This window comes from Myotis yumanensis, unplaced genomic scaffold (assembly GCF_028538775.1).
Source record: "Myotis yumanensis isolate MYYU_CA2020_CCGP unplaced genomic scaffold, mMyoYum1.0.hap1 SCAF_16, whole genome shotgun sequence".
Taxonomy (NCBI): domain Eukaryota; kingdom Metazoa; phylum Chordata; class Mammalia; order Chiroptera; family Vespertilionidae; genus Myotis; species Myotis yumanensis.
Window position 1 is genome coordinate 2,891,077 of NW_027223767.1, and position 23,863 is coordinate 2,914,939.

Genomic DNA, 23,863 nt, shown 5'->3' on the forward strand with positions numbered 1-23,863 from the left:
AGGTTACCAGGAAAGGCACAGGTTAACAAGAGTGCGGTTGTTGTGCAAATTTCAGTCCTTGTCTTCTGAGCTGATAGAATATCTAGAGATAAGGTCATCCTCCCTCTTCCTGACAACCTTACAATGAACACCTCCCTTACAAATGTCTTTTATAAATGGTAACTTTTACCATGTCTACTATTTCTTAAAATTAACCAGCCAGCCGAAACCGGTTTGGCTCAATGGATAGAGCATCAGCCTGCGGACTGAAGGGTCCCAGGTTCGATTCCGGTCAAGGGCATGTACCTTGGTTGCGGGCACATCCCCAGTGGGAGATGTGCAGGAGGCAGCTGGTCGATGTTTCTCTCTCATCGATGTTTCTAACTCTCTATCTCTCTCCCTTCCTCTCTGTAAAAAATCAATAAAATATATTTAAAAAACAAAACAAAACAAAACAAAACAAAAATTAACCAGCCAAAAAGAATCCTTATGCCAAAGAGATATATTTTGGGGCAACAAATTCTGTTTTCCTACAGCTCCTAGACTACAAATATTTACAGCATGTTACTGTATTGAATACTACAGGCAACTGTAACACAATGGTAAGTATTTGTTAAATATGTTGCTCTGAGATGTTACAAGGCTAAGACATTGCTAGGCAACAGGAATTTTCCAGGTCCATTATAATCTTAGTAGTGGCCCGGTGCACGAATGTGTGCACAATGGAAGGAAATTAATTAGAAGAAATATTTTAATATTGCTATTCGCCCTTTCTCTCTAATAGAAGTGTCAACAAAATTCAAGATCGACAATGACAGATTGAAACACATGCACGCGATTGCTGCCAGTGAGAGCTTTATATGTATCACGCATGCACGAGTCAACTTAGCCTTTCATAGATATAGAATAAACTTGTTTAATTAGACCTGCTTTCTGATTTAGCTACTTTTTCCAGCCCAGTGAAGCACCCCAACTTCTCTTTCAGGTAACTATCAGCAACACAGCAGTAAATATCAACACAAAGCAGATTATTATTGTAGATCACGAAGGGAGAACAAAGGGTAAAATATTTAGCTGCAGCAGTGTTTGACTATATTCTGCACAGTGAGAAAACCTGAAGTCATTTTCAAGGTCTACCATTTCTTTCTTCTTTTCAGCCAGGTCAAGTTTCTAAGCTTTCTAAATCTCTATTTTCTGGCTAATGTTAAGAAAATAGGATTTCACCAAGTCTCCTATCTACCCACTCCAGGACTTCTGTGAGGATCAAATGAGATGAGGCACAAGAAAACACTTCACAGGCATTTGGTGAAAGTGTAAAATGTTTCCACCTGGCTATAAAGCAAGTTGTGTCCCTGAGCTAAAGAAACCGCAAGGAGGCTAGTCGCTAGGGAGAAGAAGCTGGGCATTGCTACGTGACATCATTACCCGGCACCCACAGCCACCGTTTCTGGGCAGGGCTGGGCTGTGGGCCGCATTTTGTATCATGGGGTCTCAGCGGCATTGGCTGTAATTTGGTGGGGTGTCACTCCGGGGTGGTGGCAGGGCCTGTGTTGGGGGAAGCCAAGTGTTGCTTTGTGGGCACGAGGTCCATGGTACTGTCTCTCTGTAAATGGCCAGTACGTGTCATGGGAGCTCCTGCATTGAGCGCCTGCCTCCTGGTGGTCAGTGCATGTCATAGTCACCGTTTGGACAGCCGGACACTTAGCATATTAGCCTTTTACATATATAGATGGGCCCACCTTTGTATATGTCAGCGGTTCTCAACCTGTGGGTCAAGACCCCTTTTGCGGTCGAATGACCCTTTCATAGGGTTCGCCTAAGACCATCCTGCATATCAGATAATTACATTACGATTCATAACAGTAGCAAAATTACAGTTATGAAGTAGCAGCGAAAATAATTTTATGGTTGGGTCACAACATGAGGAACTGTAGTTAAAGGGCCAGAAGGTTGAGAACCACTGGTATATGTGGTCCGTCACTGACCTAAACATCATAATGCGGTACATGACTGTACCTCTAGGCATATCATTTTCAAAGAACAGAAAATCAAAAATAAAGAAAAAATCCTGAAAGATGCCAGAGGAAAAGAACACTAAACCTATAGAGGGACAAAGATAAAACCTTCATCTACGTCTCTTCAGAAACCATTCAAGCAAGAAAAGAGTAAAATGAAATATTTAAAGTGTTGAGAGAAATAAGCCACCAACTTAGAGTTTTGTATCCTGCAAAATTATCCTTCAAAAGTGAAGAAAAAGACTTTCTCAGACAAATAAAAATTGAGGAATTTCTTGCCACTGGATCTGCCTTGCAAAAAATGTTAAAAATTCTTTAGAGAGAAGGAAAATAATATAACAGAAAAATGGATCTACAAAAAAAAAAAAAGGAAGATCATCAAAGAAGGAATAAGTGAAGGTAAAATAAAAACTTTCATTTTTCTTATTCTTAAATGATCTAACAGTTTGCTCAAAATAATAATAGCAACAATGTATTAAGTTATACCTTATGTGTAACACTTATGAATGCTTATACTAGTGAAATGAATGATTGCAATAATAAAAGAGATAGGAGAAACGAATAAGAATTATTTTGTTATTAATAAGGTGAACTCACACTACCTGTGAAGTGATATAGTGTTATTTGAAAGTGAACTTTGATTATTTATAAATGTATATAAAACTTTAGGGCAACCACAAAAAAAGTTTTTAAAAAATATATGACTTTTTTTTTATAGATTTCAGAGAGAAAAGAAGAGGGAGAGAGAGGTAGAAACATCCATGATGAGAGAGATCACTGATTGGCTGGCTCCTGCACACCCCTTACTGGGGATCCAGCCCAAAACCCGGGCATGTGCCTTAATCAGGAATCAAACCCTGACCTCCTGATTCATAGGTCGATGCTCAACCACTGAGCCACAAAACTATAGACTTTAAAGTTTTAAAAAGTATAATTGATATGCTAAATACAGAAAGAAAATGAAATCATAGTTGGAAAAACAAAAGAGTGAAAGACAATAATTGAAACAAAGAACAATGACAATAGAAAAAAGTGACAAATATGGTAGATATTAACCCAACTCTATCGATAATCACTTTTAACATTAATGGTCTAAATGCACCAATTAAGAGAAATTTCAGAGTGGATGAAAACATACAACCCAACTATTCGTTGCCTACAAGAAACTCACGTTAAAACATAGAAACACATAGAGATTAAAAGTAAATGGATGGCTCTGGCAGGTGTGGCTATGTTGGTTGGATGTCATCCCATGCACTGAAAGGTTGCTGGTTCAATTCCCAGTCAGGGCACATGCCCAGGGTGTGGGCTCAATCCTCCAGTAGGGGGTGTGCAGGAGGCAGCTTATCAATGATTCTCTCTCATCACTGATATTTCTATCTCTTACTCCCTTCTCCTTTCCTCTCTGAAATCAATAAAAATATATTTTTAAAAGGAAAAGAGCTTATTTGCTCTTTATTAAAAAAAAAAAAGAAGAAGAAGAAGAAGAAGAAGAAGAAGAAGAAAATATACCTGGTCAGTGTGGTTCAGTGGTTGAGCATTGACCCATGAACCAGGAGGTCACCAGATGGATTCCCAGTCAGGGCACATGCCCAGGTTGCAGAACTGATCCCCAGTAGGGGGCATGCAGGAGGCAACTGATCGATATTTCCCTGTCTCACTGATCTCCCTTCTCCCTCTCCCTTCCTCTCTCTCTAAAAATCAATAAAAATATATTGTTTTAAAAAAAAGTAAATGGATAGGAATAAAAACCCATGCTAATACTAATAGAAAGCAGGGGTACTATATTAATTTCAGACAAAGCAGACGTCAAAGTAAGAAAAGTAATCAGAGATGAAGAAGGGCATTACATATTGATAAAATTATATTTATGTAAATATAAATTCTTCAAGACATAACAATTCTTAACATGTATGCCCCTAACAACAGAATCAAACCATTAAGGCAAAAACTGATACAAGTGCAAGGAAAAATAGATGAATCCACTATTATAGTTGGAGACCTCAATAATCCTCCCTCGGAAATAGATCCAGCGGACAAAAAAAATCAGTAAGCACATAGTTAAACTCAACAACACCATCAATCAACTGGATATAATAGACATCTATATATAGGCTACTTCATCCAACAACAGAATACACATTTTTCTCAAGCTCACCAAAATAGATTAGACCAGGGGTGGGCAAACTTTTTCACTCGAGGGCCACAGTGGGTTCTTAAACTGGACCGGAGGGCCGGAACAAAAGCATGGATGGAGTGTTTGTGTGAACTAATATAAATTCAAAGCAAACATCATTACATAAAAGGGTACGGTCTCTTTTTTTTTTAGTTTTATTCATTTCAAACGGGCCGGATCCGGCCCACGGGCCGTAGTTTGCCCACGGCTGGACTAGACCATAAAACATACCTTAACAAATTTAAAAGAATAAAAATCACATGTCTCTTCTCTCAGATAATGATGGAATAAAACTAGAAATCAATAATAGGCCCTAGCCAGTTGCTCAGTGGTTAGAGCATCAACCCACGGACTGACGGGTTGTGGGTTCGATTCCAGTCAAGGGCACCTACCTCATATCTTGGTTGCAGGCTCAATCCCTGGCCCTGGTTGGGGAGCGTGTGGAGGCAACCAATCAATATGTCTCTCTCACACTAATATTTCTCTCTGTTCCTCCCTCTCCCTTCCACTCTCTCTAAAAATCAATGGAAAAATATCCTCAATGAGGTGCCGGGGACCAACTCCAGCATGTCGTAATTTCAAGAGTTCCATCAAAAGGCTGATGAAACTTGGGGACTCAACAGGGTTGAGTCACACATGTAGTCACCTGTTGCGAATGGCTAAAGGCATTTCCCCAAACCTGAATAGGAAACTGATTGTGGCTGCCAGATAATTAAAGAGCATCTTAATCTGCATGTTATTGCCTCCTACTGACCAAACACCTAAACAGCCGTAGGCTAATTCCCCCAAACTGACAATGCTTCTGTACCCTTTGAAACCTTACCCTTTGACTTGTATTATCTCTACCTTGCCTTAGGACAAATTGTGTTAATAAAAGCAAGGGTCCTAGACAAGGAGGGAGTCTTCAGTTCCTTTAGCTGACCCCCAATGCCTTTCAAAATTATATCTCGTCTCCGGACTCTCTATTAGTCCCTGGATTCTTTAATCTACGCATCAGCCTTTTCCAGATTCCTGAACCCTTCTTGATGCTGGGACAAGAACCCCGGCAATGAGAATTAATTAAAAAAAGAAAAAGATATCAGTAACAAAAAGATAACTGGAAAATCCCAAAATATGTCGAAATTGAACAACAAACACACTTCTAAATAACTCATGAGACAAAGAACATAGTACTTCAAGAGAAATTTTAAAGTATTTTGAGGGAGAAACCAAGATGGCGGCATAGGTTAACGCCGGAGTTTGCTGCCTCAAACAACCACTTCAAAAAAACAACTAAAAGATGGAACGAACATCACCCAGAACCACAGGAAGGCTGGCTGAGTGGAAATCCTACAACTAGAAGGAAAGAGAAATCCCTACCGAGACTCAGAAGAGGCGCAGTGCGAAGTGAAATACTAAGGTGCGGAGTGCATGTGGAGCAGGCCGGCGGCGGGGGCGCGATTGTTGTTTTCAATCGGGAGGGAGTTTCAGACTCTGAGCTCCAGATCCGGGCAAGTCTCTAGGGACCCAGACTCAAATGGGAGAAGCAGGACTGTCTGGCTTTGGTTGGAACTCGAATGCAGCTTTCTCTCTGTGGTTTGCAGCGGTTGCCGGGACTCTGAAAGGCAGAGCACCTGGGGACGGAACTGAGAGCAGCCATAACTGCTCGCTCCGCCCGCCCTCTAGATCCTGCCCTGCCCAAGCCCTGCATAGAGGCATTTGCCGGATAGCCTTAGGCAAACGCTAGATTAGCACCGCCCTAGAGATCCAGCACAGAAGCTCTCCCACTGCAGACACAGCTGATTCTCATAGCCAGTTAGCCTGGAGGTCAATTCACCCCCAGTATTGCAGACAACAATTAAGGCTTAACTACAACAACACTGCACACAAAGACCACAAGGGGGTGCACCAAGAAAGCTTAAAAAATGCGGAGACAAAGAAACAGGACAGAAATGGAGGATATAGAGCTAAAAAACGCACTTTTAAGGTCTTTCAATAATTTTCTAGAAACTGCCGATAAACTTGATGAAATCTACAAGAAATCTAATGAGACCCTAGATGTTGTGATAAAGAACCAACTAGAAATTAAGCATACACTGACTGAAATAAAGAATATTATACAGACACCCAACAGCAGACCAGAGGAGCGCAAGAATCAAGTCAAAGATTTGAGATGCGAAGAAGCAAAAAACACTCAACCAGAAAAGCAAAATGAAAAAAGAATCCGAAAATACGAAGATAGTGTAAGGAGCCTCTGGGACAGCTTCAAGCGTACCAACATAGAATTATAGGGGTGCCAGAAGATGAGAGACAGCAAGATATTGAAAACCTATTTGAAGAAATAATGACAGAAAACTTCTCCCACCTGGTGAAAGAAATGGACTTACAGGTCCAAGAAGCGCAGAGAACCCCAAACAAAAGGAATCCAAAGAGGACCACACCAAGACACATCATCATTAAAATGCCAAGAGCAAAAGACAAAGAGAGAATCTTAAAAGCAGCAAGAGAAAGAAAGTCAATTACCTACAAGGGAATACCCATACGACTGTCAGCTGATTTTTCAACAGAAACTTTGCAGGCCAGAAGGGAGTGGCAAGAAATATTCAAAGTGATGAATAGCAAGAACCTACAACCAAGATTACTTTATCCAGCAAAGCTATCATTCAGAATTGAAGGTCAGATAAAGAGCTTCACAGATAAGGAAAAGCTAAAGTAGTTCATCAGCATCAAACCAGTATTATATGAAATGCTGAAAGGTATCCTTTAAGAAGAAGAGGAAGAAGAAGAAAAAGGTAAAGATACAAATTATGAACAACAAACATGCATCTATCAACAAGTGAATCTAAGAATCAAGTGAATAAATAATCTGATGTACAAAATGAACTGGTGATTATAATAGAATCAGGGTCATAGAAAGGGAATGGACTGACTATTCTTGGGGGGGAAAGGGGTGTGGGAGATGCGGGAAGAGACTGGACAAAAATCGTGCACCTATGGATGAGGACAGTGGGTGGGGAGTGAGGGTGGAGGGTGGGGCGGGAACTGGGAGGAGGGGAGTTATGGGGGGAAAAAGAGGAACAAATGTAATAATCTGAACGATAAAGATTTTAATTTAAAAAAAAAGTATTTTGAAGTAAATGAAAATGAAAACACAACTTATCAAAACTTGTGGGAAGCAGTGAAAGCAGTGCTTGAAAAGAAATGTATAGCATTGAATGCAAATATTAGAAAACAAAAAAGATCTGAATTCAATCTAAATTTCCACCTTAGGAAACTAGAAAAAGAAGAGCAAATTAAATTCAAAGAAAGCATAAAAGGAATAATAAAAATTAGAGCAGAAATTAATGAAACTGAAAACATAAATCAACAAAACCAAAAGTTGGTTATTTGAAAAGACTGAGAAAATCGGTAAGCTTCCAAGGTAACTAAGAAAAAAAGAGAAAGGACACAAATTGTAATTTTGGAAATGAAATAAGTGACATGCCTAAAGGTCCCACTGATATTGAAAAGATAGATAATGGGGGGGGGGGGGGGGGAGAAGAAGAGGAAATAGATAATAAAGTGCTACTATGAATAACTCTATGTCCCACGAATTTGATAACCTAGATGAAACGGACCAATTCTGTAAAACACCCAATCTGCCAAAACTCACACATGAAGACACAGACAATATAAACAGGCCTATAGTATTTAGTATAGAAACTTGGATTCATCTTTCTTTATAAAAGTTCTTCCTATCTATCTATGATGTTCATTCTGCCATTATCTCTGAAGGCATCCAGATTGTTTTGACTCCTCTGACGCTTAGGTTTTTTCCAAAAGAGGTCTTCCCTTAATTCCTCTCCTTAAATTTAACTTAATTTCTCTTATTATTTTGGCTTCTCTATTTCTTTAGACACAAACAGAATTTGAGATCATTTCCTATAGTTTTCATGTACCTTCAGAATCCAAAGTTACTGTTGTATGGAAGATGGCCAAGCAGATTTTAGAAAGGTAGGCATGTAATACTGGGAATTCAAACAACTAAATAAGAGAGCATATATAAAGGTTAAAAAATGCTAGTCTAGTAAATTAAAAAATACAATGTGTACAAGTAGAAAAGATTCTCACATGAGTGGTCTGACGAGATGTTGTGTGGAACCAAAACAAAGTCATCCGTGTCACAAGAAGAGTTCTTGCTACTAGTACTGGCAGAATCTTTGGACACTTGTAGATAGTTGGGAGGACCCAATGGTGGGGAGGATAGGTTTTCTTCCTGAATATGCTGCATATCTGCAAGGGACTAAAATTAACAACGTAAAGTTAACACTGGCCTAATAATAAAGTGCAAGTCAGAACAGGCATTACAATAAAGAGTTGGTGTTTTGTTTTTTTTCATTCAATTAGGCATAAAGTTCAATTCCATCTAAAATTTCAATAAATCTCTTTGGAAATCTTTCCCTTCAAAAAGCACAGTTTTTAATCTCTTTGCATAAAGACTTGTTAAATATTTTCCAAAAGTGATACTTAAAAATATATCATGCTGCCCTAGCCGGTTTGGCTCAGTGATAGAGCGTCAGCCTGGGGACTGAAGAGTCCCGGGTTCGATTCCTGTCAAGGGCACATGCCCGGGTTACGGGCTCGACCCCCAGTAGGGGTGTGCAAAAGGCAGCCAATCAATGATTCCCTCTCATCACTGATGTTTCTATCTCTCTATCCCTCTCCCTTCCTCTTTGAAATATATATATATACACACACACACACACACACACACACACACACACACACATATATATATATTATGCCATTTAGCACATGTACCTGTATGCCTCACCTACAAGTTTTATGATGAGTCTGTACCATCCCAACATCCCGTTTCAGCTCATTGCCTAGCAAAGCAGATACTCAATAACTGTTTACTTAACAACTGCAATAAACTGTCCAGGGACTTTGATGGCATCTTGCAAGCACACACAGTTTTAAATCTCCAAATGCAAAAAACACCGTAAACGGGAAAGCAGACCATATTATGTAAAAATGTAAACAAACCAATAAGGATAACTGCATTTCAGCCGAGAGATGTATTTACACTCACAAAAAGAAAGATTTGGAAAACCTTCAAGGTATGGGTGCACTTCTTTTGCTTTCCTTTGTTAGGGGGAGGAGTTGGTCTGTGGGAGATGGGACAGCAAGGGAAGAAAACATATGAATATATATAAACAAATACTCAGGTGTAAGTAGCTCTTTGCACCTTTTGGCACTTGCCTAGTTCAAGGTCTCTAGTGACAACTCTAATTGAATGTCTTGATTATGCAATGGTTTTCTAAAACATCGAAATGCATGAGTTATTATGTGTTTAGTCCCTATTACAGTTAGCCTTTGTTTCTATTTAAGAAGGGAAAAAATACTTTGTAATGCTCTTTAAATTCGTTGCTGGTGTTTCTTTGAAAGTTACTGTGCAATGAAATCTGTCTCAAATCTCCTTATCTCTTCTTTTTGTGTGTGATGCACACTTGATATAAAACCTCATTACTTTTTTAAAAATATGTTTTTATTGATTTCAAAGAGAGGAAGGAAGAGGGACGGAGAGATTGAAACATCAATGATGAGATACAAACATTGATCGGCTACCTCCTGCAAGCCCCCTACTGGGGATTGAGCCACAACCGGGGCATGTGTCCTGACCAGGAATCGAACTGTGACCTTCTGGTTCATGGGTCAACGCTCAACCACTGAGCCTCTCTGTCCAGGCCTCCTTATTACTTTTTGAAGATAATTTATATCTCAAGGAAGGTAAGACGGAAGGACTAACTATTCTGAACATCAACCATAGGCTGGACACTGTGAAGAGCTTTCCTTAACTTCAGTCCCATTATGGAATCCATTCCATCTTTAAATAAACAGAACTCAGGTCAGGATTTGCCCAAAATCACACAACTAGAAGCAATTGAGTTGAGATGTTATTCCAAGTATATCCACGTCTTTCTAGCGGTTTAGGCAGAAACTTTCTGAATTTCTTCCTCTGCTATTTATTTTTTTCTAAATATATTTTATTGATATTTTACAGAGAGGAAGGGAGAGGAATAGAGAGTTAGAAACATCGATGAGAGAGAAACATTGATCAGCTGCCTCCTGCACACCCCCTACTGGGGATGTGCCCGCAACCAAGGTACATGCCCTTGACCGGAATCGAACCTGGGACCCTTCAGTCCGCAGGCTGTCGCTCTATCCACTGAGCCAAACCGGTTAGGGCTTCCTCTGCTATTTATAAAATTATTTGCATCCACAGCTGTCTTGGTGAAAGAGATGCTTCTCCTTGTTCAAAGCTAATCTCTCCACCATCTGTGTTCCAATTTCATTCTCCCCACCTCTTCAAGCAACTTCCCTTTCTCTGACACTTCTACCCTCTGCACATAAACATGTTTCATTTTCTCAGATCTCAAATCCCTGCAACCCTTTCAATTACCATCTTCTCTTAACATTTCTTGAAATTATCAATCTTTACTGACTCAAATTCCTCACTTCCCGTGTACCCCTAAACCAACCATAATCCACTTTCTGTCTTCAATGCTCGAATAAAATTTCCTTTATTAAGTTTACCAGTAACAACCACTGCCTACTCCTTAAGTTCCTTGAATTCTCTGCTGCAACTGAACTGCAGACCGTTCCTTTCTTGACACTCTACCCCCTCATTCAGTAACCCTGCTCTCTCTTGCTTTTCCTACTCCTCTCTTGTGAGTGCCTGCTTCTCACTTGCCCCTTAGGAGAGAGGAGTACAGAATTCCCCCAGGTGCCACCCTGCTCCTCTACTCCTCAGGTGCTTTATACTTACCCCGTCACCATGCTACCCTACCTTCAAGCACCACTTACATAATGAGGGCTCCGCAGCGCAGGTTCTCTCCAATGAGCTTTAACCCCTCTGCTACTTGCCTGTACAATGCGAATTCATCGCTTTTGTACTCCCAAGCATTCCTCCCCAGGCTCCCTTACCGAGTACCTTCACCATCATCCCTTTATCCACTGCCTTTAAGGTCCCCCTCTTCCTTAAATCCCAAGTTCAAGCATCTCCAAGCATCTGCAAACTCATTACCTTTCTCCCACCTGCTTTCCATCCCCTTCTCCTTTTCTTACTGCTGCCTTAGTTCAGGTCCTTATTCTTTTTTTTTTCTTTTAATACATTTTTATTGATTTCAGAGAGGAAGGGAGAGGGAAGGAAAGAAACATCAATGATGAGAGAGAATCATGGATCAGCTGTCTCCTGCACGCCCCCTACTGGGAATAGAGCCTGAAACCCAGGCATGTGCCCTGTCTGGGAATCAGAGCGTGAACTCCTGGTTCACAGGTCGATGCTCAACCACTGAGCAATGCCAAAAAAAACAAAAACAAAAAAGCTGCAATAGTCTTGGGTTGTTCTTTTTCCTCCAGTGGAGAGACCTCTCTACTTGTCTCTAGGCTGGTCCTCCACCTGCTTTTAGAAGCATCTAGCTTAAAAAAGAAGAAGAATCTAGCTAAAACACACAATGGATCCTATCATACCTCCATATAAAATCATCCAAATACCTTAAATAGCTTTAAGGGTAAACTTGAACTCCTTAGCAATGCCTAAATTCTTTCAAGGTACAGCTTCTCCCTGTCCCTTTAACTTGATTTTCCCTTCACCAATGCTCTTTATACCCACCAGACTGGACTGCTTAGAAGACTTGTCCAAGAGTACTTCCTGCAACGATGGAAAAGTTCCATATCTAAGCTGTCCAGTATGGCAGCAACTAGCTATATATGACTACTTAGCACTTGAAATGTGGCTAGTGTGACTAAGAAACTCATTTTTAAATTTTACTTAGTTCAAACCAATCCTATATAATAAAAGGGTAATATGCAAATTGACCCTAACAGCAGAAAGACTGGGAATGACTGGTCACTATGACACACACTGACCACCAGGGGGCAGACGCTCAATGCAGGAGCTGTCCCCTGGTGGTCAGTACACTCCCACAGGGGCTGCTCAGCCACAAGCCAGGCTGACAGCTGCCAGTACAGCGGTGGTGGTGGGAGCCTCTCCTGCCTCCTCAGCAGCGCTAAGGATGTCCGACTGCAGCTTAGGCCTGCTCCCCGCTGACAAGTGGACATCCCCTGAGGGCTCCTGTGCTGCCAGAGGGATGTCTGACTGCCAGCTTAGGCCCAATCCCCCCAGGGAGCAGGCCTAAGCCACCAGGTGGTCATCCCCCAAGGGGCCCCAGACTGCGAGAGGACACAGGCCAGGCTGAAGGACCCTCCCGAGTGCACAAGTTTTTGTGCACTGGGCCTCTAGTTTGAATATAAGTGGCCATGGAGGGCAACAGAGTTCCTTCAGTGGGCTGTGCTTCCGTGACTTCGTGAATGAAGATTTCTCTGCCTACAATACTATTCTTTTACTAATTCACCTTGCTAACTCTTCCTTCAAATCTCAGCTCAATGCCCTCTTCTGAGCAGCCTTCCTTAGTTCTTGGTCTGATCTCATGCCCCTCATCCACATTCCCACAGGCAATAAAGACATAGACAGGCCTGCTTTTAATAGTGATTGGTCAGCCTGCCTCTTCTCCGCACAATTAAAACTCCTTACTGTCATATCATTCATCAGTATCAATCAGGACCTCACACAAAGCAGGCTTTTAGTAAATGAATAAAACTAAATAATACATATTAAAGAGATATCATCTAAAGAACATTTAATCTATAGCCATGTGAAAGTAAAAAAAAAAAAAAAAAAGAATGTGCACACTTGTGTGCATTAACCCTGAGTAAGAATCTACTCCAGTCATAGGAAGGGAGAGAACGCATGTATGAAATCATCTTACTTTTGGCAGATTATGTTAAAAACCAATCAAACCTGCCATTTTCTAATCTCACCAACTGGAAATTATAGACATTCCTTCATTCCTTTTATTCTCCAGCTTCCCTTTTTATTGTCACTTTAAACGTGAGCTTTCCATAAAGGCCTTCTAAAAATGGGTTTCCTCTCAATATGCTTCCTCTCTCCTTTGCCTCTTCACTCTCGTCAGCGCTGTCCTCTCTTCCCCAGCAGCCCAAAGCCTCACTCCTGTGTTGCTCTGCTTTTCAATGCTACCTACCCAGCAGAAACACCACCATGCTCTCGCCAGGCAAAGCCATTTCCAGCTCAACATCCTTCCCACTGGCCTCTTCCTCAACCCTTGGTTATCCTACCACCCACAGGCTCCGTTACTCCTGCTCCCACAGATGCGTCCTGTTTCCTTTTTCTAGCATAAACTTTGCTTTCTGTATTATGTGTCATGCGTATCACATCTATTACTTCATAATAATAGCTACAGCTTATCAAGTACTCACTATGCCAGGCACCCTGCACATATCACCCACGTTGCCTTTATGCAAAGGTTAATTAGGCCTATCTTACAGATACAGAAGCCAGGCTCAGCTCTGGACCTGACTGGCCCAAAGTCACGAATGAGCAGGCGGCCACAGCATAGGCCAATTATGACGACTCCAAACAAAGCCTACGGTCTTTCCACGGCAATACCCTCCCTCCCCACTTATCCCGTCACTCCAAATCCAGGGCTTGTCATTCTTTAACTCGTGGGAATATGACGAAGTCTTGTTCGCCCACCTGCTTGTTCTATTCCGCTTGAGTCTGCAGGGCTTTGAGAAGGATGTTTGCCATATGCTGACTAGCATCCCGTTAGCTAAGGGTTGTTAGGTTTCCCAGGAAAATAACAATAGCAGTTGCCCTTCCTAAGTATTTATTGTGTGTCAAGCACTGCAGCAAGTGCTTTTGCTCATTTCTCCTTTTAAAACCCCATGAAGGAGGAAAATTTTACTCACTTTACATATGAGAAACCAGTTTAGAGAGATTACATCCTTTGTCCTAGTTAGTATGGCAAGCAAGGGTTATGAAGCTCCCGAGCCCCATACTGTTAGACCTCTGAGTGGCCTCAACCAGCTAATCATACCAGCACCTCCTTTTATGGCTCCCCACCCTCCTGCCAGCAGAGCTGAAGAAATTCATGGGACCAGGCTAACCTGGAACATACAATAGCTGACACAAGAGCCCTTGGACCTTCTGTTTGCAGAAAATCCTCAAGGTCACCACCCTCCCAGGCTGCAACAGAGATCTGGGGAAGGGCCGGTCTGGGAAAATACCGAAGAGGGTAAGGGAAGGCCTTGGGAGTGGAGAGGAAGCAGCAGTGACCAGAGTGAGCAGTTCTCAGGGTCAGGAAGGAGCACAGAGGGGAGGGAAGAAAGCCCTGAAGAAATGGCTTGGGAACCTCAGCAGAAAGAAGAGGCTGGAGTGGACCAACCCTGCAGGGCCAGTGACCACAACTAAGGGAGCCCAAGTCAGTGACGGACTCCAGGGTGGCTCCTCCACACGGGCATTCCATGCATAGTAACTATCCAAACTGTTCACGACATTCAGATAAAACAAGTCTTATTAATTCCTATCCGCCAGGATTTAAGTAAGAAGCTCTCTCGGTTTGCAAGTATCATCCTTCCCAACCCCAAGGGCATGCAGAGAACAGAGTAACACTCAATATTCAGAGGAAAACAGCCAGAAGATAAAACTTCTTGCTGAGGTTAAAAAAGGGTGGAGATCAAAAGCTAGATCCATTGGACCTAAGCCTCGGCTGCAGGCAAACACTACATATAAGAAGCATACCTACAGTGTAGTCACAGGCTCCATCAGTGAACAGACAGCAGCACAACTGCAAGTATTTTAATAAAACCAGAACTCACTGGTGGAGAGGCAAAGCGACAAGGCGGAGAGCTGCCGCAGGCGCTTCCCAAGGCAGAGCCAGCACACAGGGGCACGGGGACGGGGCAGGCTGTCAGAAAAACACAGGAGAGGAGGAACACCACTTTGTAGTTCAACCACATGACTCGACTAACAGAAAAACCTGTCAAAACTGCTACAGGTTTGTGTTGACCAAAAATTCACATTAACCTACTTGTTAAATGCAGCGACAACTAAAACTATTTCAATTTGGCTTTAGAAGTAAAAAACAGAACTATTATGAAATAAACACAACTACAGGTATTTAAAAAAAGTCAATGAAATCTTGAAAAACACAAGAAAAAATTAATTTTGTAATACAAAATACTAATGTTTTCCTTAAGCTTGCATTCTCTCCTTAGTAAAAATGCAAAAAGTGGGTACTCACATTTTTTTACTGGAACTTGCTCAAGAAAAGGATGGCTAAAAAACGCTTCTGTAATGAGAAATGAGAACGCAACCTTACTCAGCCGTTGACTAGCAAATAGGTTAATCTTGTCGATGTAGTAAACATAGAGATCATAAACAATTATTAACTCATTTATGTTGCCTCCATTTCCTTTAAATGTAAAAGCATATTATTTTTATAAATCAAACTTATCAAATTATACAAAATTCTTAATCAATGAAAATTTAAAAATAATTGTGAATTTTCAAAACATCCATTACCAACACAGCACACCCTGAGGCACTGAGGCAGCCGCTTTCCGGTGTGTGTTCTCAGCAGACCAGCCAGGAGCACTGGGCTGCGACCAGCCCTTCCTCGCATCTTTTGAACTATGGCTGTTCACTGTCCTAAGAGAAAATCTAGGTAGCTGATTTGTACACTAAATTCTATCCTTCTATCCCAGAAGTAGTCCTGCAGCTGGTTTCAAAAAAATATTTTTTTAACTATTTAAAAAATATATTAATTTGATTTAATTTCTTCACTATCCACCAAGAATAAAAGCTACACAATAAGCCTGATAATAAAAGATAGTAAGTAGTTCAGCCAGTGGTTAAGGATCAAACTATGAACCAGGAGGTCAGGGTTCGATTCCCACGCTTAAGCCGGCAGTCAGACATCCCTCTGGCAGTCCAGGGATCTCACAGTCGGGGGACCCCTCGCTCATTACTGCCCGCCTACAATGGAGGCAGGAGAGGCTCCCGCCACCGCTGCTGCACTCACTAGCCATGAGTCTGGCTTCTGGCTGAGCGGCGCTCCCCTTGTGGGAGCATGCTGACCACCAGGGGGCAGTTCCTGCGTTGAGCATCTGCCCCCTGGTGGTCAGTGTGCATAATAGCAACCGGTAGTTCTGCAGTTCAGTCAATTTGCATATTAAGGTTTTATTATATAGGATAGGATTACTACAGAAAAAACAGCAAACACATTTTTTTCTAAAAAATTTATAAAGATTAGAGTTAATTTGATAAGCATCTTCATTAAACATGTTTTATGGGTTTTTTGGTCTGTCATTTTGGAGTCCTGCTATTTTACATAAGATTGATAAGAACAAGTTAACAAACTATCCCCCAAACAGTTTCAAGGGTAAATGTTCTCTCAAAAGCTTTAAAAACTACATAATCCCTATAATATTAAGCACTCTAAGTTCTTTCATTAGGTGGTAAAATAGTATATGAAGATACACTGTGATATATTAAAGTACTGAGGGGGAAATTTTTAGCTTTAATGCTTATATTATAAAAGAAGAAAGGTTCAAAATCAATGATAGTAGCTTCCACCTTAAGCATCTAAAATTCTGAGATAGCCCAGCCAACGTGGCTCAATGGTTCAGTGTCGACCTATGAACCAGGAGGTCACAGTTCGATTCCTGATCAAGGCACATGCATGGGTTGTGGGCTTCATCCCCAGTGTGGGGCATGCAGGAGGCAGCTGATCAATGATACTCTCTCATCATTGGTGTTTCTATCTCTCTCCCCTTCACCCTTCCTCTCTGAAATCAATAAAAATATTTTTTAAAAAATAAAATAAAATCCTGAGACAGGCAGTGGCCTCTAAGGCCCCACAGCCCACTCCCACAATGCACGCTGGAGCTCAGCTGCTGCGGAGCACAAGCACCAGGGCCGCCATGAGGAGGTGCCGCCCTGGGCCCTAAACCCCATTCTTTGAAGTTAGGAACTTTTCTGCCAGGATTCTGGGGTGTTTCTCCTCCATTCCTTCTTCCAGATCTTTTCCCAAATAGTTCACCAGCCTCAACCACTCCCCTCTGATATCCAGGTGCCTGTGACATCTGTACTTAGATACCAAATGGCCATCTTAAATTTAACATGTCCCACCTAAACCCTAATCTTGCCCCCACACCTGCTCTAGCCACACACTTTTCCCCAACCTTGTAACTGACAGCTCCATCCTTCCAGCTGCTCACGCCACAAACCTGGGAGTCATCTTTAAGTCTTCTCTTTCTCTCATACCCCACATCCAATCCATCCAGAAATGCAGTGCCTCTACCTCCAAAAAGATCCAGAATGCACCACTTTCTTCCCACCTCCCTTGCTTTTGCCAAAGTGTAAGCTGCTCCATCTCTCACATGGTGGCTCTCTGTCTCCTTGAGTCTGCCAGCCTCCTCCTGCCTCCTCACCCCCAGCCCCCACCACAGGCTGTTCTCACCAAGCACCAAACCGGTCCTTTTCACATTAGTCAGATCCAATTCCAATCGTTCCTCTGCTCAAAACCCTCCAATGGCTCCCCATTACACTTTAAGCAGAAGCCCAAGTCTTTATACGACCTTCCCAGCTCAGGGCAGTGGTATGGCTACTCACTCTGCCTGAAAAGCTCTCCCAGAGACACCCACATGGCACACACACGTCAATCCAGTCTTTATTCCAATGTCACTTTCTCAGAAAGGTCTTCACTGACTACCTTAAAATTTTAATCCCCACCCACCCTCATTTCTCTTCCTTCTTTTAGTTTTTTTCACAGTACTCATCACTTCCTAATAAAGCAAGGAATTAGAGTTATAATTTGTTTGTGTCTCTCCCCCACTAGAACATATGAATCATGAGGGCAGGGATTTTGTTTATTACTCTATCCCCCATACTAAAACATAGCAGGCACTCAATAAATATTTACAAAGTAAGTGAAAGAAAGAGAAATAAAAAGAAAAGTGAAACTGACTTTAATTTTCTTCTGAAACCTCTATAGTGTCTTTCAAAAAAATCTTTTCAGAATATACAAATAAAATCAGAAAGCATGAGAAAATTGAAAATATTACTTACCAAAGTCCATTCTATCTTTTTGGTTTTTCTGAAGCAAACCCAAAAGAAGATTAGCCAAATAAGGGGATGTTTCTCTGGGGATGCTGAGGGAAAGGGGAAAAAAACACACAACCTAAGTGGTGAGTTTATATACTACATTAACTATGCGACTTTTGCCTTAAATGTGATAAACAAAACTGTATATGCGATTTCACAAACACTACATCTCATACCAATACCATAGTAAAGCCTCAATCCTCAAAGGAAAAAAAACATACAATAAGGAACTGCCTTTGAGAATGATGCCTGTTATGTGCTCACTCCTGTGGAATGCTGGAATATCTACATGAAGAAAGCACTTCACAAGCAAAGGCAATCTTGAGTTTTAACACAACTGCAACCTGAGACTAACAGTTACTATAGAGTTCTCTATTAAAAAAAGAGCTACCTCCAATTCCTTCTGGAAAAGGCAGAGCTTAATAAACACAAGTGAGAAATAATATAGCTTCCTGAAATTCAACAAGAAAAAGACAAGGCAACTGAAAAAGGAATAGTAGGAATATGCAATTCACAGAATAAAACTACGAAAAGGACAGTAAACAAATAAAAAAGAGTCAACCTCACTAAGACAGAGAATAATGCCAAGTAAGCTCTAACGCTCCGCCCTTCCCATTGGTGAGGCAGCGGTCTGACGGCACCCCCCTGGGTAAGTGTCGGGGAGGCGCCCTCTGTGCTCTATAAGCAAGGAGCAGCCAATCAGGAGAGCTACCTTCAGTCCAGCAGGTCCACTCTAGGGCTCCATCGGAAAGAAACGCACAAATGTGTGTACACTCTCCCTCCTTGTGCCCCCCACCAATGCCTATTTGTAGTAACCAGAAAATAAAAACAAGCATCTGATCAAACAAAACCTGATATTATATATAAGTATGAGACTCTGTGTAGCCATTTTAAAGAATGCAGTAGTTGCTGAACAATGTCTATGTTACACTGTAGAGTAGAAAAAGTTGCAGGACAATTTGCAAAATATGATGTAATTTGTATTGAACTATACATGTGTATATAAATATATATATACATAAACAAGCATTCAAACGTGCAAAAGGAACTTGCACAAGAAAGATTTAGAAGGATACACAGCAAACTCTCATTATCCCTAGCAGGGGAAGGCCTAACGGGAATTTATTTTCCACTTTATGTACATCTATTCTGATTGCATCTCCTTCCTCTCACAGAACAAATATAACTTCCATAGTTTTTCTTTTCTTTTTAAAATATGTTGTATTATTTTTTATATATATTTTTAAATTTTTTATTTCAGAGAGGAAGGGAGAGGAAGAGATAAAAACATCAATGATGAGAGAGAGAACCATTGATCAGCTGCCTCCTGCACGCTCCCTATTGGGGATCGAGCCCGCAACCCAGGCATGTGCCCTTGACCAGAATCAAACGCAGGAACCAGCTAGTACTAAATATATTCTTATTGATTTCAGAAAAGGGAAAGGGAGAGAGAGAGAAACATCAATGATGAGAGAGAGATCCCATTGATCAGCAGCCTCCTGCATGCCCCCTTCTGGGGATTGAGCCCGCAACCTGGGCATGTGCCCTGACCAGGAATTAAACCAACTGACTGGTTCATAGGTCAATGCTCAACCACTGAGCCACACCAGCTGAGCAAAATATGTTTTATTGATTTCAGAGAGGAAGGGAGAGGCGGGGAGAGATAGAAACATCAATGATGACAGAGAAACATAGATCTGTTGCCTCCTGCATGCCCCACATGGGGGATCGAGCCTGCAACCAGGGCACATGCCCTGATCAGAATCAAACCGGAGACCTCTAGGTGCATGAGACAATGCTCAACCAACTGAGCCACAGAGGCCAGGCCCATAGTTTTTCTTTTAAATATATTTTTAAATATATATAAAAAAGAAAAATGATACAGCACTGCACAGGCACCTATGATGCACTAGTAATTTTCTAATTTCCTGTTATAACAAATGTTCTCATTGTCATTGACAAAAAAGGCTCAATAATGGCAATACATAAAACAGAAAGAGTTCAAATAAATAACTGTATTAACAAAGGGTAAAGCTCAGTGTAATGAAAACATACCTAGGCATTAAGCTTCTGTGTTTTTCATAAAACATCCTTAAGTCTTGAGGACTATTGGCCTGTTAAAAAAAAAAAGGTTTAATTTACTAAATAACAGGGGCAAAAATTCTAAAGCATTATGATTGATGTTTACATTCTTGCTATAGAACATAGATTCTGAACTTGGAAGCCATAGACTGCTGAACAAGCCATAGAGGCCACCAGGAACTTAATAAAAACTGTGAAATGATATGCAAATTCTACATATCTGGGCACTGAGGTCAAACACTCAAGAGGCCTGAAACTTAGAAAAGATTAAGAACCACTGTTCTAGAGGTTAAGAACTAATGTTCATGGCCTATCCAACAGGTACACTTTTACTGTGTAAAATCAGGGTGTATTTTAATCTTAAGACCTTCAAGGGATTCCAGGAAGAGAACTAAGAATCCCGCTATTCTTCCGTCTCTCCACAGGAGCAAGCAGCACCCTCCCAGAAGAGCTGCCGAATGAGTGAAGCTGCTTGTGCAGACAAACTGACTCTAAAAATTAACTGCCTGACCTGGCTGTGTCACTGAGTTTTAAATACCATCTTAGGCTAATAAATTCACTTTGATCCAGCATTCATATTCAAAAAACCTCTACGCAATTATGCAATACGAACTCAAGAGGAATCACCACGATTACATTCTAGAGGGCCTCTTTTTGACAGGATGTTAGGGCAAAGGAGGAAAGGGAGACAGACTCAAAATAATTTCCATAAAACCTAAGCAACTATCTGGAGACAGTTTCCAGTGATATTCCCAGGCTAGCCGTAGCCCTACTTGGATTCCAAGACCCCAAAACCAGGCTAAGCCGGAAACGCTGACATCACAATTCATACCCACTAGTTTTCAATACCCTGGAAAACCTGTAACAAGCTCAGTCCAACTACAAAGGAAAGGCAGATAAAACATTTTTAAAAACTGTTTTGGCTCACTACAGCAGTTTTTGCCTGTAACTAAATCAAAATAAGTCACAAAGGAATCAAAAACACTGCTTTCAAAGTATTCTCCATTTTATAAGTCAAAGGCAAATGCAAAATGAGAAGATCCCAAAACTGAGCACATAAGAAAAAGTCAGGATACCTGAAAAGGTGGTTTTCCAACGAGGCATTGGTATATCACTGTTCCTATGCTCCACAAGTCTGCCTTAGCATCATAATGTTGAGACATAATAACCTCAGGAGCCTGGGGTAAGAAAGTTCAAGAGAGAGCATTATGTTATTTACATAATTAATATGCACATATTAATTAACTGGAAAACAAAACTAAAATAAACACAAAACATTGTAATATTTTCCTAATTAAAATGAAACTGTAATGAATACAGAACTACTTTCTTACACTGACATTTACTGATAAGTCTCAAAAACAATGTTGCATGAAAAGAAGTTGTAGAAACAAGCATTTTTATATATTATGAAATACAGTAAGAGTACTAAAATAATAATAAAAAAATACACACAGCAATTACAGGATAGAGGTTACTTCTGGGGGAGGAGAGGAGAAAAGTTGGAAATGGGAAAAGGGAGAGGTACAATAGAAACTTGGACCATCTCTGAAATAATCTTTCTAAAAAAGAAATCAAGGCAAACATGGCAAAATGTTAACTTTGCTAAATATAGATGGTAGGAACTCGTGTTTGCTATACTATTCCTTTTTTTTCTGTCACTTGAAAGCTTTTAAAATAACAGAAAAACTGTACTATAAAACACAATAAAAATTATCTTAAAAACAAAGGCATTTATTTATCTGCTGCTTTGCTATAGCCATTTTCTCACCTCTCATTAGATGCTGCTTTTTAAAAATACCATCAATCAGGACAAGCATTAAACAGAAATGTGAAATATATTAAAGATAGTGAAATTTTATTTTCCAGGCATAACATTTTTATTGTCCCTTGTAAATTTCTTATTGAGTCAATTTCCTTTAAAAATCAGTTCAAGCACTATCTCTACCTTTAAAGCTATTAGCCCAAGGCCGGACTAATTTCATACTCAAGAAGTACAAAATAATTTCTAAATTATATTAAGTTAAAAATTTTGTATGTAAGCAGTAAAATTATGATCAAGAAAGTAAATCTAATGTAAATTTTTTTTCAACTTTGATTACTAGTTGATTTCAAAGTTGATTTTAGATGAGACAAAATCCTAATTAAAAATAAATCCATTTTAAACTTAAAATTGAAACAGGTACATTTATTTACTATGCAGGATATTTCTAGGCGTAATACTTCACATTAGTTTAGAAGTTTCATAGCCTAACCCAGTGATGGCGAACCTATGACATGCGTGTCAGAGGTGACACGCAAACTCATTTTTTTGGTTGATTTTTCTTTGTTAAATGGCATTTAAATATATAAAATAAATATCAAAAATATAAAGCTTTGTTTTACTATGGTTGCAAATATCAAAAAATTTCTATATGTGACACGACACCAGAGTTAAGTTAGGGTTTTTCAAAATGCTGACACGCCGAGCTCAAAAGGTTCGCCATCACTGGCCTAATCCCATCAGACCTGGCAATACGCATATGAAAGAATAAAGAGGAAAGCTAAGATTGTTCGGCTTTAAATGTGACACTGAGTAAAAAATCTTCTACAATATAGGGATCTCATCAAGAGAGACAATACGCAAAAAATTAATATATCCTACAGCTGAAGAGATGCCCCAAAAGGTGTTTTGTAAGTATTCCTAATATTACACATCAAGTATAGCATGACCATACTTCATCAATTTTTATTTTCAATTTAATCTAGGAGGAAATTTCTACAATAATTAATTTTTAATTTATTTTAAAATATTTTTTGATTGATTGATTTTAGAGAGAAGGGAAGTGAGAGAAAGGAGGAGAGAAACATAAATGAAAGGTACAGTGATGGGTTGCCTGCTGCATACCCCCTACTGGGAATCAAGCCTGAAACCCGGCATGTGCCCTGACAGGAAAGGAACCTGGGACTTTTTGGTGCATAGGACTGCGTTCAACCAACTGAGCCACACTGGCCAGGGCAATAACTAATTAAAAAACAAAATTAAAACCAATGGGCAAAGATGACTAACTTTTACAGTCCACTGTGCTAAAGCAAAAGGTGTCTGTATTATAGCATTATCAGTAACATAATTAATGTTAGTGGCATAAATAACAATTCAGACTCTATAAAAACTGACATCCTACTTGGGAACAAACGTTATACTTACCATGCTATAGCTGTAAACACACAAGAACGCGGACACTCACTCACCATGTACATTGGGGATCCGCACAGTGTTGCAGCCATCATGTTACTATGTAGGTAACGAGCAAAACCAAAATCCGCTATTTCACAAAATAAAAAGAAGAAAAACAAATGATACTTTTGCTCACACTTAACACAGATCATGTAATTCTTCAGGAGATAAGAGGGCACAAAAGAAATTAACAGCCATTGAATAAGACTGTTTACCAAAGAAAAAAGTAGCTACTTCAATTTTGACAAGCTAAGAAATAGTAGTAGTCAGCAATTGTACAAGTCAGTGCTCTGACAGTTTTGTAACCAAGGAGAAAGCACCAAGCTTTGCAAGGGAAAACGCTAATTAAAATACATAACTCATTAATATAGCTCTCATTAAATATCAATACCAGGTGTAGAATT

The 23,863-nt window shown here is 40.3% G+C and overlaps 1 protein-coding gene across 4 annotated transcripts in view; it reads right to left on the reverse strand.

Moving 5' to 3' along the window:
• ULK2 (unc-51 like autophagy activating kinase 2) overlaps positions 1-23,863 on the reverse strand; it is a 105,218-nt gene that overhangs the window by 50,208 nt on the left and 31,147 nt on the right. For 3 of the 4 annotated variants that reach the window (XM_070393759.1, XM_070393760.1, XM_070393758.1), the window contains exons 7-13: positions 23,474-23,547; positions 21,319-21,420; positions 20,216-20,274; positions 18,125-18,207; positions 15,297-15,344; positions 14,872-14,960; positions 8,260-8,431 (exon numbers count right to left, since the gene is read on the reverse strand). In XM_070393759.1, the coding sequence (XP_070249860.1) occupies positions 8,260-8,431; positions 14,872-14,960; positions 15,297-15,344; positions 18,125-18,207; positions 20,216-20,274; positions 21,319-21,420; positions 23,474-23,547 (627 nt within the window). The remainder of the gene's footprint in view (positions 1-8,259; positions 8,432-14,871; positions 14,961-15,296; positions 15,345-18,124; positions 18,208-20,215; positions 20,275-21,318; positions 21,421-23,473; positions 23,548-23,863) is intronic. The other variant, XM_070393761.1, reaches the window with a different exon arrangement.